The following is a 13351-nucleotide window of genomic DNA, read 5'->3' as shown; positions in this document are numbered from 1 at the left end:
GTTGAAAAGTGAGTGTTGCTAGCATTCCTCTTATATATTATAGAGGCTTGTGAGAGGTGGCATTTAGGGTGGGAAGGGGAAAGAGTTTCCCACTATGGGAAAGATTTTTTAAACCATGAGATCAAAGAGGAACACTAATCATATTATAGTCTGCCCACATCATATCTTTTTTCACTTTGTCTTCAACCTCACTCACCCACCCATCCTTCTCTCTTGTCCATACCCACCACCACCCGCAACATCACCCACAACCACTTTCACCATCGGTAAAATCAGAAGAAGCAACACGAATCGGCTAATTACGCTAGCAACACAAATTGGAAGAAGCTGCAAAAAATCCCCAAGATGTGAAGGAAGCAGATGACTCATTTTTTAGTGTGTTGCAATTGAATTAAATTAAATGATTTTTTTATTGTGTTGCCATAGTATTTGCCCCTTGCTCATCGGTCATGTTTGCAACTGAATTGTAAAGGAACTTGTTCTTTGTGAATTTATGAGCAAGGAGATTCTCTAATCTAAGAGTTTGCTTTCCGGCGAAACACCTCCGGTTACAATTCCGATAACTCCATAACTTCTTCCATATCCAAGATCTTGCTTTTTTGACAATGGGAAAAGTTGTATTTTGAGATGCGGTGGTGCGCGAATATGTTGTCGTCGTCAATGGTGAAAGTGGTGGTGAGTTTATGGGCGACGATCCACTTCAATCCATCGTCGACGAGTGGATCTCTGGTATTATAATCCGACACGATTGGTCGGATTTTGGTGATGTTTGCGGCACCAACGAAGGGAGGGAGTATTGTTTGGACGGAGGAGTAAACTGGAGCATGAATCAGAGTTTTGTTGAGAAGTTGATTGGAGATGGTGTCGCCGACGAATATTGGGTTTTTGGGGAAGATGATCGGAGATTATTAATAACCCTTCTCATTCTTTTTTTTTTTTTAAATTGACTAACAAAAAAATCTAGTATGTAGAGAACATAGTAAAATTGTGTACTTGATTAGATCTAATGGTTTGAAATTTTTTTCCCATAGTGGGAAACTCTTACCCATTCCCACCCTAAATGCCACCTTGTGAGACATGATAATTTTTTTTATCACTTCGTATGATATTTTTTAATTAGTAATAGTGCAAATTAATATCTAATTAATATAAATGTCAAATTTACAATAAATTTATATTATGTTTTTTTTTACGAAATCAAAAATCACAACGTACAAAATAAAGAGTTTTTTTTTACTAACAAATAATGAGTTTAATTAGCATGTGTTATTATAAAAGAATTATTTTACATATGCATCTAATGATGTGTTGTCATGTCAATTAATGAACGTGACAACTCATGTCTTTTCATATTCATTAATTGATACGACAGCATATCGTTGAATGCATATCTAAAATAATTGTACATTGACAAGATATATGAATTAAATTCTAAAATTATTTATGGAAGAAAAGAAATAGTCATAATAAAATAAAAATGTTAATTAAGTAAATGACCTTTGAAAATATCTAGAACTCCGTATTTAATTTCAACAAAAACTTGCATTTTTTAATCCTGTAGCATTTTCTTTTAGCATTTTTAGAGACAAAAAAATGTTTATGATTTTTTTTAAAATGATTTAAAATATTGATGGAAAATTAAAAAAAAAAAAGATAATGAATACAATTTTTTTATAGGAACTATAAAGTTTGATTTCATTATAAGACCATTTGCTTTGTTAACTCTAAAATAAAATATAAATTAACGTTTTTTTTAAGTTTGATTTCATTATAAGACCATTTGCTTTGTTAACTCTAAAATAAAATATAAATTAACGTTTTTTTTTTGGTACAGAAAATTAACGTATGTTTATGATTTTTTTTTAAAATGATTTAAAATATTGATGGAAAATTAAAAAAAAAAAAAGATAATGAATACAATTTTTTTATAGGAACTATAAAGTTTGATTTCATTATAAGACCATTTGCTTTGTTAACTCTAAAATAAAATATAAATTAACGTTTTTTTTAAGTTTGATTTCATTATAAGACCATTTGCTTTGTTAACTCTAAAATAAAATATAAATTAACGTTTTTTTTTTGGTACAGAAAATTAACGTTTTTTAGTGTGAGAGAAATAGTAAATGAACTTTGCCCCTCCTGTTATGGTTCAGTCTTGAAAAAAAGTAACACATGGATCTAAGTCATCCAATATATAAATATTATATCAGTGGTTGGATTAGACATTTCCTATTATGGGAAAATTAGGTAACCCTTCCCACCTTAAACGGCACCTAGATAGATTACACCTTGTATCAACATATCCGGTCACATTTTTATAACTTCCATATTGCACCATGAAACAAACACCACCAAATCACTACTACTGTATTTTTTGAAAAGCATGAGCTCTCTTAACCACCTTACGTCTTAACTAGATGGAGTTAACTCTGGTGAGTTATTGAAATAATTTTAACAAATAAAATATAAAAAATATTTACTTCATAAGTGCGACAAAATAAATAAAATTCAGTGCAAAAGAGCTTAGATGAAATGACAATCGTCTCTTCTAGCTTAACCAAAATTATGAGACTCAATCCAGTCTTAGATATACAACAGTATTAAAACTCTTAGGAAAAATTTATCGCCCATTTAGACCCTACAAGTCTCGAATGATTATTCTCCGTAGTTACATGTGCAACGGATACCCGATTTACGCCAAAAATAAAATTAAAAGATAAATTAATCAAAATCAATATTACACAACAAAATACAATAAAAAAATTCGTTAAAATGACATAAAAAGAGACAAGCCGACACAATGGAACATATGTCACTCTTCAAGCTAAATACGTAAGAGACAATAATCAATAATCTTAACCACAGTGTTAAAAAAAAATACCACTGTTGAAACGCGAATAAATTATATTATCTCAGTGTTTGTATATTAAATTAAATGGTATAGTGGCCTTCCTGCATTGAGCATTTTCAAAACGTATGGTTGATTAGTGAGGTTAGAAATGGTAGGTTACGGGGTCTATAGGGTTTTGCGTGCAATAGGTTGGTGATGGAGTTTGTGGTATCCCCAATGACTTTTTTTTCGCCGTTGGATTGTTATTGATCTTTTGACGTGTTGGTGTATATGCCTTTGATTTTGCTTGGCTTGTTTGGTTTTCCTTTGCATTGGGACTATTGCTTTGTCCTTATACGGCTTGGGTTTTATTTTATAATTTTTTCATAGAAGTTGCATTTATGAGACATTGTTGCATGTACAAGTGGTTCCTCTTGTTCTCCTACTATAAAAGTCATGCGTCCACTACTTTGTTACTCACAATTTTACGCTCTCTTTGCGTGGTTTGTTGAGTTATGAAGGTTGTCTTTATTTTGTCCTTTGTCGCAATGGTTATGGATAGCTCATATGATTTGTTGAGTTATGAAGGTTGTCTTTATTTTGTCCTTTGTTGCAATGGTTATGGATAGCTCATACGATAAGTTGTCTGCCGTTGTTTCAGGGAAAGATGCTTGGAGATTTGCTGTTCGTGTGGTTAAGATGTGGGAGGTTTCAATGTTTTTGAAACCAGAACAGATAAGCTCGGTGGAATTGTTCTTGGTTGATCAGATTGTAAGTATTTATTTGTACAAGGCTTATATATTGTTTGATTGTGAGTATTTATCTGACGTAGTCAGTGGCGGATCTTCATTTATTTTCTTGGGGGTGCCAAATGCTTTTGTATACTCCACTTTTAATGAACGTTTATATATTACAATATTTCAAGTAATATCATACAATAATAAGTGATCTGGTGGTTTGAATCGCTTTAAATAAGTGTTGTGTTGCGGGTTTGATTCTCCTTGGGAACATTTTTTTTGATAAAATATTAAAAATGCACAAGAAAATATCAAAAATATACTGGCTAAAGGGTCGAACACACGACCTTTAGCCTTGTGAAAGCACCCCCTATCCGCTAGAACAACTGGAAATTGCTTGCTGTATTATGGATAATACTATATATATAGTAAACCTGGGGGGTGCCATGGCACCTGGTGGTCTCAATAGAGATCCGCCCCTGGACGTAGTGACGTAGTGTGGTTAATTGAAAAAATTTGTGGATGTTGATATTTGTTGCAGGGGACAAAATTCACACAACCATTAGAAAGCAAATGTTATATAGGTTTTAGGACAAGTTATCTGAAGAGGGCGTTTACAAGTTGTCCAATTTCACTGTGTTGCCGAATTCTGGTTCTTATAGGACTACACATAGTAAATATAAGTTGATGTTCCAGACGAAGACTAGAATTCAAGCTTGTGAAAGTGGTTTGATTCCGCTGCATGGTTTCAATTTCACCGTTGTATTGGAAATCACCACTCACACAAAGGATTATGATTACTTAGTTGATGATGATATTATAGTTTGTGCATGATTGGTGATTTGTTGTTTATTTGTATTAGGCATGCTTTTTTTTTTGGTGAGTTTATATTTATACGCCGTGTTTATGTAGATGTGATTGGGCTCTTGAGTGGTATCTCGTCTGAGAGGGAGTATGTTAGAGATGGTAAGATGACAAAGATGATTGTTATTGAGCTAACTGATTATATGTATGTTGATTGTTGGTTTTCTTTTACTTTTAGTAGAATTAATTATGGGTAAACAGTGCTTTTAGCCCCTGTAATATAGGGCACTTTTGGGTTTAGCCCCTGTAAAAATTTTTTTTTTAGATTCCACCCTCGTAAAATTTTTTTGTTTTGGTTTTGGCCCCTGACCCCCTTTAGTCAGCAGAATCTTTGACGTGGCGCTGACGTGGCTTTCTTTTTTTATTTTTCATTTTTTTTCGCTGCCACGTGTGTAAATGCCTGTCCACGTCATTTTTAAATAAAAAAAATTAAAATTTTAAATTTTTTTATTTTATTTTTTTTGTAATTAACTCTTTTTAAAAACATTTTTTTATTTAAAAACGCAAAATCAAAAAACAGAATATGAAGGGATTTTTGGTTTTAACCCCTATCATATCAAATTTCTCAAACAATTGAAAGAGAAAATCTGATTTGAGAAGAAGGTAAACCCTACGTTACTGAGAAGAGTGAAATCCGTACAAACCAAACCCAGAAAATCTAATCGATTCACAGGAAGGACGAAGATCAAGATGAAGTTGAAGAAGAAAAATGTTGCGAAGGAGAAAAATGTTGTGAAGGAGGAAAAGGGTGCGAAGGAGAAAAACGACGGAAGGAAGAAGATGGAAGTGTCTCAGAAGGATGCGAACATGATGAACGAAGGAACATCGAAGAAGAAGAACGACGAAACCTCGAAGAAGAACAAAGAAGTTCATGTGCTTCGTGATGTAAGTGATTTTGTTTCCATTTCTGTATGAATGAGTTTAAACTTTATGAATATACATGTTTAATGTTGTTGTGATCCCATTGACATCAGAAAACGAACCATGTGTAAGGGAAAACTGAATTTGTTGCTTGTCTTGTGTATGCTGTTATTGTTTGTCTTGTGATGCATGCTGGGTATGTGTGTGGGGTCCATTTGTGGGGTCCATTTGTGACACGTGTCTGATTATTATTGGTTTAATTTTTTGTCCAACAGAATAAAACATTGTTCAACTGCATTTTTCACCATGGTGGGGAGTTTTTTAGGGAAGAAACCATGTTCTATAGAGGTGGGGTGGAAACAATTGTCTCTGATATAGAACCTGAGTGTATGAAACCAGCAGTTATTAAGGAACTGGTTAGCACTTGGGATTATGACAAAAACCACTTCAGGATTTGGGGTAAGATATGCAATGAATTTGTTGAAGTTAAGGAGGACCATATTGCAGATGAGATTAGTATTGCTGCTGTTGGTGATGCAGAAGATGCTCATATATATGTGGAGCATAATGTCAGTGACATTAGCGTGAAAGTGTTAGAGCCCAAGTGTGTTATGTTGGGTGGATCTAGTGAGGAAGATGATGACAATTCCTGTGTGTATAGTAGTGATGATGGTGGTGCTAAAGGTGTGAAGTTTGATGACAGTGAGGATGAGAGGGGTGCTCCAATTAATGATGGCTTTCAGGTTGATGAAGTTGATGCACCAGAGAATGGAAGCAACAGAGTTAATCTTGGTGGGAAGTCTGTGAGGATAAAGAAGTGTGCTTCAAAGTCAGCTATGAAGAAAAACACCCCTAAAAAGTCACCTATGCATAAACTTAAACTGAAGGCACATGCACATGAAGATTCTGATGAGGATGATGGAGAAGAGTATGCAAGTGAGGAACTAGATAGTTCAGACCCAGATGCATCTGACAGTGAAAAAGGCATCAAATATGAAAAGTTTAGAAAAGAGCAGTTGAGTAAACACTTTCAGTTTAAGTTAGGGATGGAATTCAAGTTAATAAAAGAGTTTAAAGATGTTGTAAGAGAGTGGAACGTGCTGAATGGGCATGAAATTACCTTTTTGAAAAATGAACCTCATAGGGCAAGGGCAGTTTGTAAGGGTAAATGTGGGTATTTGGCCTTTTGTAGTCAAGTGGGTACCAGCCACACGTTTCAAATAAAGACTCTGAAGCCAAAACACAAATGTGCAAGGGATGTGAAAAACAGATCTGCTAATTCAAGGTGGGTGGCTAACTTTGCAGTGGTCAAAAAATTGCAAACTACTGAGAAAGTGACAATAGAAGACATCATGAATGACATGAGGACAAACCATTCAGTGGGTATTACCATAGGCAGGGCTTGGAAGGCAAAGCAGATAGCACAAAAAATTGTTGAAGGTGATGCTGATAGACAATATGCTATGATTAGGAGATATGCTGCAGAACTTATAAGGGTCTGTCATGGAAATAGTGTGAAGATCAGTGTGGATAGACCAACTCCATCAATTCAACCCAGGTTTGGTTCCTTTTATTTTTGCTTTGATGGATGCAAAAAAGGGTTTGTCAATGGATGCAGACCATTTGTTGGGGTAGATGGTTGTCATCTGAAGACAAAGTATGGGGGTCAACTTCTGATAGCTGTTGGTAGGGACCCAAATGACCAATATTTTCCATTGGCCTTTGGGATTGTTGAAACTGAGTGTAGGGCAAGCTGGAAATGGTTTATGGAACTATTAATGGATGACATTGGGAAGGACAAAAGATATGTTTTCATATCAGATCAACAGAAGGTAACTAATATCTTATGTTCATGATATAATTGCATGTTTTTATTTAATATTATGTTCATGATTTTACTTGATAATTTTTCAGGGATTAATGAGTGTTTTTGAGGAGATGTTTGAAACCATTGAGCACAGAATTTGCTTAAGACACCTTTATGCAAACTTCAAAAAGAAATTTGGGGGAGGTACTCTGATAAGGGATCTAATGATGGGAGCTGCCAAAGCCACATACTATCAAGGATGGAAGGTCAAGATGGATGAGATTAAAAAGGTGGATCATGGTGCCTGGGAATGGTTGATGGGTCATCCAACAAAAACCTAGTGTAAGCATGCATTTAGTTACTACTCTAAGTGTGATGTACTTATGAATAATTTGTCAAAGTCATTTAATGCTACCATCTTAGTTGCTAGGGATAAGCCTTTTTTGACAATGTGTGAGTGGATTAGGAACTATTTAATGAATAGAATGTCTACTGCTAGAGTTAAACTTGATAAATGGCAACATAACATTATGCCTATGCCTAGGAAGAGACTGGATAAGGAGATTTTTATGAGTGGACACTGGACACCAATCTGGTCTATAGATGAGGTATGGCAGGTGCACCATAGTTATAATGGCCAACAGTTTATTGTCAACATTGACCAAAGAACTTGTGCATGTGGTTTTTGGGAGTTGGTTGGGATTCCCTGCAGGCATGCAGTTGCTGCTTTGGGTTACAGGCAAAGGAACCCTGAACATTATGTTCATGATTGTTATTCAAGAAGGTCATATGAACTATGTTATGGTAATGTTGTCAGTGCAATTAATGGCATGGATATGTGGCCAGAAGTTGAAGAAGAAGAAATTCTCCCACCTAACTATAAAAGAGGCCCAGGAAGACCTAAGAAACTTAGGATCAGGGAGTTTGATGAACTTGGTGGTAGGTTTAGAAGACCTGGAGTTGCTTACAGATGCACAAAATGTGACAAAATGGGTCACAATAGGAGGAGCTGCAAAAGTGGAGTTCAGAACCTAGAAGCTACAAAAAGGAAGGTAAATGTGTGATTGATTTATTTTCATATCTATTTTTTGTTATGCTATAAATGCACTTTCTAATGTTATGATCTGAGTCATTGTTGTTTCAGAGAAATCCAACAAAGAAAGACAACCCTGGCACATCAGGAAGCATTCCTGAACCTGAGGTCACTAACCAAACTGCTGCTGCAAGTGAGCCTACAAACACTCATGTTGGAGCTTCAAACATTACTCAATCAGTACCTGCTAAAAAGAGGGTAAGACTTAACTAATATGGTTTTTGTTTTAGTTCCTGTCATAGCCTATTATAACTAACCATAATTTTGGTTTGCAGAGGAAAATTACAAAACTCAGAGACAAAATTGAAGCTCAACCAGTCAACATAAGCTCAACCAGTCAACAAGTAAATGAGCCTGAATATCTCAACACATATCAATCAAGCCAGCCTCAACCTGTCAACACAGATGAAGCAAGTGAGCCTCAAGCAAGTCAATCTAGTATCCCCCAACCTGACAATGTTGTTGCTGATATGTTTGATGACCTACCAGACTCTGTCTTTGCATCTTTACCTGACAATGTACATGAGATCAACAGTGAGAAACATGCTGATCCTGAACCTGAGATCAACAATGAAAAACATGCTGACAAGTGTGGACCAAAGCTGAATGGGCCTAGGATGTGTAATGGCCCTAGGATGCTAAATGGGCCTAGAATGTTTAATGGGCCTAGGATGTTTAATGGTCCTAGGATGCTGAATGTCCCCAGGCCTAGTAATGGTCCAAGGATGTTTAATGTCCCCAGGCCTAGTAATGGACCAAGGATGCTGAATGTGCCAAAGGTTAAGAAGAGATCCAGTGACAGGCTAAGGAAACTTAAGACAAAAAACATCAAGGGTCCAGGTGCTTCTGCTGATGAGCCTTATGAAATACAAGATGAAACTGAACCTGCTGTCATGCCTACACAAGAATCTGCTGTGGCAATATGAAAGAACTTAGTGCATTTTAAGTTATCTATTTTTATTTGTGTAATGACTGTTAGCACTTTATGTGCAGTCTTTTGGTGTAATGTCTTTTGAAACCTCAAGCACTTTATGTGACATCTTTTGGTGTGAAGTCTGTTGAACCTAGCACTTTATATGCAATCTTTTGGTGTGAAGTCTGTTGAACCTAGCACTTTACGTGCAATCTTTTGGTGTAATTTATGTTGAAACCTACTACTTTATGTCTAATATTTTGGTGTAATATACTGTTCAGACATAGCACTTTATGTGCATAATTGTGATGGAATGTCATATTCGAACATACCACATTATGTGCATTTTTGTCTAATAACTCATGTTCTTTTCATTCTTTTTTGTCATTAAATTGCAAGTGAATTAGAAAGATAAGCAAATTTATATACAAAACCAAACTTCATTAATAGAGATAACCATCCCAATTGTCATTAACATCTTAACTTAGATAGAAAACCAATACACAAGGGATACACACTAAGATTAACCAAACTACAATTACATCAAATTAAAGACAACTAAAAAAAACATCCAGGACAACACAAGTGCAATCATCAGTCCTGCATTTTTCTTCCTTTCAAGCTGCAGCTTCTTCTTTGTTTTCATATGCTTCTCTGAGGCCGTCTCCTTCCCATACTCCTTGCCTAGTTGCTTTCCAAATTCAATACCAATTTCCTTTCCAATGTCCTTGCCAAATTCCCTTAGGTTTTCAGACAACAGTTCACACTTCTTGCACAAAACTTCAGCATTTGAAGATAGAATTTCTATGTTGCTCGAGCCACCTTCAACCTCCGAGTTCTTCTCTGCAATTCTTTCAAGCAATCTTCTTACTCTAGGTGTGTCAAGTTCATCGTCCCATATATACAACTTGCAGTGGTTTTCATTCTACACAAAACCAATTCAGTCTTTTTACATTAAAAGGAATATTTTGCTAATTATACAACAACCAAATTGAAATCACTTACCTCCCAATAATTTCTGCATCTCCAAAATTTCCTCTTTGGATTTTCCACTGTGTTTGACACCCACAGTTTCATGAAATCATTGCACCAACATTTGGGTGAGTTTCTTCCATTAGAGACCCCACTGGAAGATGCTTTGCTTCCTCCCATTTCACAAACCCTAGATTAGTGACCGACTCTTCAACCAATTCGAACTCTGCACAAGAATTCGATTTTCAGGACAAAGAAGAGGAAAATCCAAAGAAGAGGAAGAGAATGGAACGGACGAACGAAAGCGAAGGAGAGAAGACAAGAAGAGGATGAGAATTGATCTGGTTTTTTGTATTTAAGGATTTTTGATTTTACGTTTTTAAATAAAAAAATGTTTTTAAAAAGAGTTAATTACAAAAAAAATAAAATAAAAAAATTTAAAATTTTAATTTTTTTATTTAAAAATGACGTGGACAGGTATTTACACACGTGGCAGCGAAAAAAAATGAAAAATAAAAAAAGAAAGCCACGTCAGCGCCACGTCAAAGATTCTGCTGACTAAAGGGGGTCAGGGGCCAAAACCAAAACAAAAAAATTTTACGAGGGTGGAATCTAAAAAAAAAAATTTACAGGGGCTAAACCCAAAAGTGCCCTATATTACAGGGGCTAAAAACACTGTTTACCCAATTAATTATTATTTTTTATTAGATATGTTATTCATACACACGAATGTAACTTGGCTGTGGAAAGATTGAATGTGCATTCTTTGGTGAGTACGTGGATGAGATCAAGACACTTATTGGTAAGGCAATGGAGGAAGGTCCGATTGTTGTTGTTCAATTTGTGAAGGTCAAGATATTCAGGGGTTAGTGTTATTTATTTTTATTTTTTTTATAAGGTAATGTGTTACATAGTTTTGGTTATATGTATGGTACTTCCTTTTTTGTGTTATTTTTATGGGTAAACAGTGCTTTTAGCCCCTGTAATATAGGGCACATTTGGGTTTAGCCCCTGTAAAAAAAAATTTTTAGATTCCACCCTCATAAAAATTTTTTGTTTTGGTTTTGGCCCCTGACCCCTGTGACTCAGCAGAATCTATGAGGTGGCACTGACGTGGCATTTTTTTTTTTTATTTTTCAATTTTTTTTTGAATGCCACGTGTGTAAATGAATGTCCACGTGGCATTTCTGATTTTTTTAATTAAAAATATTTTTTTAAAAAAAATAAAAAAACGAAAAAAATTCTTAAAAAATAAAAAAAATTCTGAAATCTGAAATTTTTTTAAAAAATTGGAAAAACAAATAAAAATGAAAACAAAAATCTGCAAAATTTTAAAAATAAAAAATAAATATGGTAAAATTAAAAAAAATGAAAAAATTCTGGAAAAAATTAATAAATTTCGAAAAATTCATATTTCCAAATTTTTTTCAATACCGGAAAAATGAAAGAAATTCATATTTTTTTTCGGAAAGTACTTGTCATTCAAGCGTATAACGGAAAAAAATTCATATTTTTTTTTTCGGAAAGTACTTGTCATTCAACCTAAGCTCGGAATACACAAAAATTCCCGGAAAAAATACTAATGAAAATTTCAAAATTTCGAAAAATACACAAAAAACCTAAGCTCGGTTTATAAATACACATATTTTTTCCCTTATTCTCGGTTTATAAATACACAAAAATTTCCAAAAAAAAAATTTGGAAATAAATACACTGAAAAAACCTAAGCTCGACATATTTACTAATGAAAATTTTGAAATTTCAAGAAATACTAATGAAGATTTTTTAAAAATGATTAATCTTCAAGAAAATTTCGAAATTTTTTTAAATATTTTCCAGAAGTTTTTCACAATTTTTATTTTTCATTAAAATTTTAATTAGAATTTTTCCAGAATTTTAATTAAAATTTCGAAAATTTTAATTAAGATTTTTCATTAAAATTTCGAAAATTTCATTTTTCCAGAATTTTAATTTTTTTCAGAAAATTTCGAAATTTTATTTTTTCAGAATTTTTCATTATTTTTCATTTTATTAGATTATTTTATTTTTCTAATCATTTTTTATTTTTATTAATTTTTCCAGAATTTTTAAACTTTTTTCCGTATTTTTTAAAAAAATTTCATTTTTATTAATTTTTCAATTTTCCAGAATTTTTTAATATTTTTTTTCAATTTTTTTATTAATTTTTCATTTTTCCAGAATTTTTTAATATTTTCAGAATTTTTTTATTAATTTTCAGATTTTTTTTAAATTTTTTAATTATTTTTAATTTTTCCAGAATTTTTTAGTTTTTTTTTAAAAAAATAAAAAATGCCACGTGTACCCCAAAAAAATATAAAATAAATTTAATTATACAGTCAACGTGACACGTCATCAAAATAGGTGACGCAGCATGCCACGTCAAAGATTCTGCTGACTCAATGGGGTCAGGGGCCAAAACCAAAACAAAAAAATTTTATGAGGGTGGAATCTAAATTTTTTTTTTTACAGGGGCTAAACCCAAAAGTGGCTTATATTACAGGGGCTAAAAGCACTGTTTACCCTATTTTTATCAAAGACAAAGCTTCGCTTTAGAATGTGATGGGACTACTAAGATTTTTGTTAATGATGGTGTCCAGACTTCATCTTCTACTGTGAATGTTGTCGGCAAGGAGGTTTTTCAAAAAATATGAAGGTTCTCCTGGCAGGTAGTTGCGAAATTATATAAGATGTTTGTTTGTTTTACGTTGTTAATGTGATATTTCTTGATATATGTTTTTAATCATGATAATTTAATTAATTTTCATTCTATGCTTTTTTTCTTGAAGGGGTCTGAACTCTGGAGAACTTATTTGGATGCATGACCGAATACAGTCTTTGTCCAAGACCAATAAACGTTTGTGCAGCGTGAATGGTTAAATTAGTTTGTATATGTTTTTGTGGTAGCGTGTTTTGTATTGTTATGCCCGTTTTGGGTTAACAACTGTGCCTTGTTTGTCTTTCAAAAAAAATTTTTTTGTCTTGTTTGAAATTGTGTGTAAGCATTGTATATGTATATTTTGTAGTAATCATAAGTTTTTTCTGCCTTTATTTCCACCCGTGCGCTACACACGGGTACTAAACTAGTTCTTAACAATTGTCCACATACGCGCACAGGTACTAAACTAGTTCTTAACAATTGTACACACAGGGACGGGTGCATATATGTCATGGTGTTGCTATAGCCACACCAAAATTTTGCCAAAAATTATTTACATGTGAAGGGTGTCTAAAAATAAAATGTTAAGAGAAGTTA

At 33.7% G+C, this 13351-nt stretch overlaps 2 protein-coding genes and 1 long non-coding RNA gene across 10 annotated transcripts; 2 read left to right on the top strand and 1 right to left on the bottom strand.

The window, feature by feature from the left end:
• The first annotated feature begins 3214 nt into the window (after positions 1-3214).
• LOC146928871 (uncharacterized) lies at positions 3215-9349 on the top strand. Of its 8 annotated transcripts, none has more exons than XM_085701032.1 (7): positions 3215-3351; positions 3492-3601; positions 4109-5316; positions 5568-7124; positions 7207-8151; positions 8244-8390; positions 8468-9349. In XM_085701032.1, the coding sequence occupies exons 5-7, from the start codon at positions 7483-7485 to the stop codon at positions 9116-9118; spliced, it is 1467 nt and encodes a 488-aa protein (XP_085557158.1). In that variant the 5' UTR covers positions 3215-3351; positions 3492-3601; positions 4109-5316; positions 5568-7124; positions 7207-7482; the 3' UTR covers positions 9119-9349. The 8 variants fall into 8 exon arrangements, with proteins under 8 accessions (XP_085557158.1, XP_085557160.1, XP_085557157.1 ...); XM_085701034.1 differs by having other exon boundaries at positions 3275-3418; positions 4480-5316; XM_085701031.1 differs by having other exon boundaries at positions 3275-3418.
• A 199-nt stretch (positions 9350-9548) lies between these two features.
• LOC146928870 (uncharacterized) lies at positions 9549-10378 on the bottom strand. Its single transcript, XM_085701040.1, has 2 exons — positions 10111-10378; positions 9549-10030 (listed from the first exon to the last, which is right to left on the bottom strand). The coding sequence occupies exons 1-2, from the start codon at positions 10255-10257 to the stop codon at positions 9644-9646; spliced, it is 534 nt and encodes a 177-aa protein (XP_085557166.1). The 5' UTR covers positions 10258-10378; the 3' UTR covers positions 9549-9643.
• A 179-nt stretch (positions 10379-10557) lies between these two features.
• LOC146928869 (uncharacterized) lies at positions 10558-13131 on the top strand. Its single transcript, XR_015005893.1, has 3 exons — positions 10558-10942; positions 12696-12764; positions 12885-13131. It is a non-coding gene; the product is annotated as an uncharacterized LOC146928869 (long non-coding RNA).
• The last annotated feature ends 220 nt before the right edge of the window (positions 13132-13351 follow it).

This window comes from Medicago sativa, chromosome 4, assembly GCF_051527215.1.
Source record: "Medicago sativa cultivar Bolivia chromosome 4, Bolivia_mono, whole genome shotgun sequence".
Lineage (NCBI taxonomy): Eukaryota > Viridiplantae > Streptophyta > Magnoliopsida > Fabales > Fabaceae > Medicago > Medicago sativa.
The sequence above is the reverse complement of the archived record's forward strand: the minus strand, read 5'-3'. Positions and strand labels throughout refer to the sequence as shown.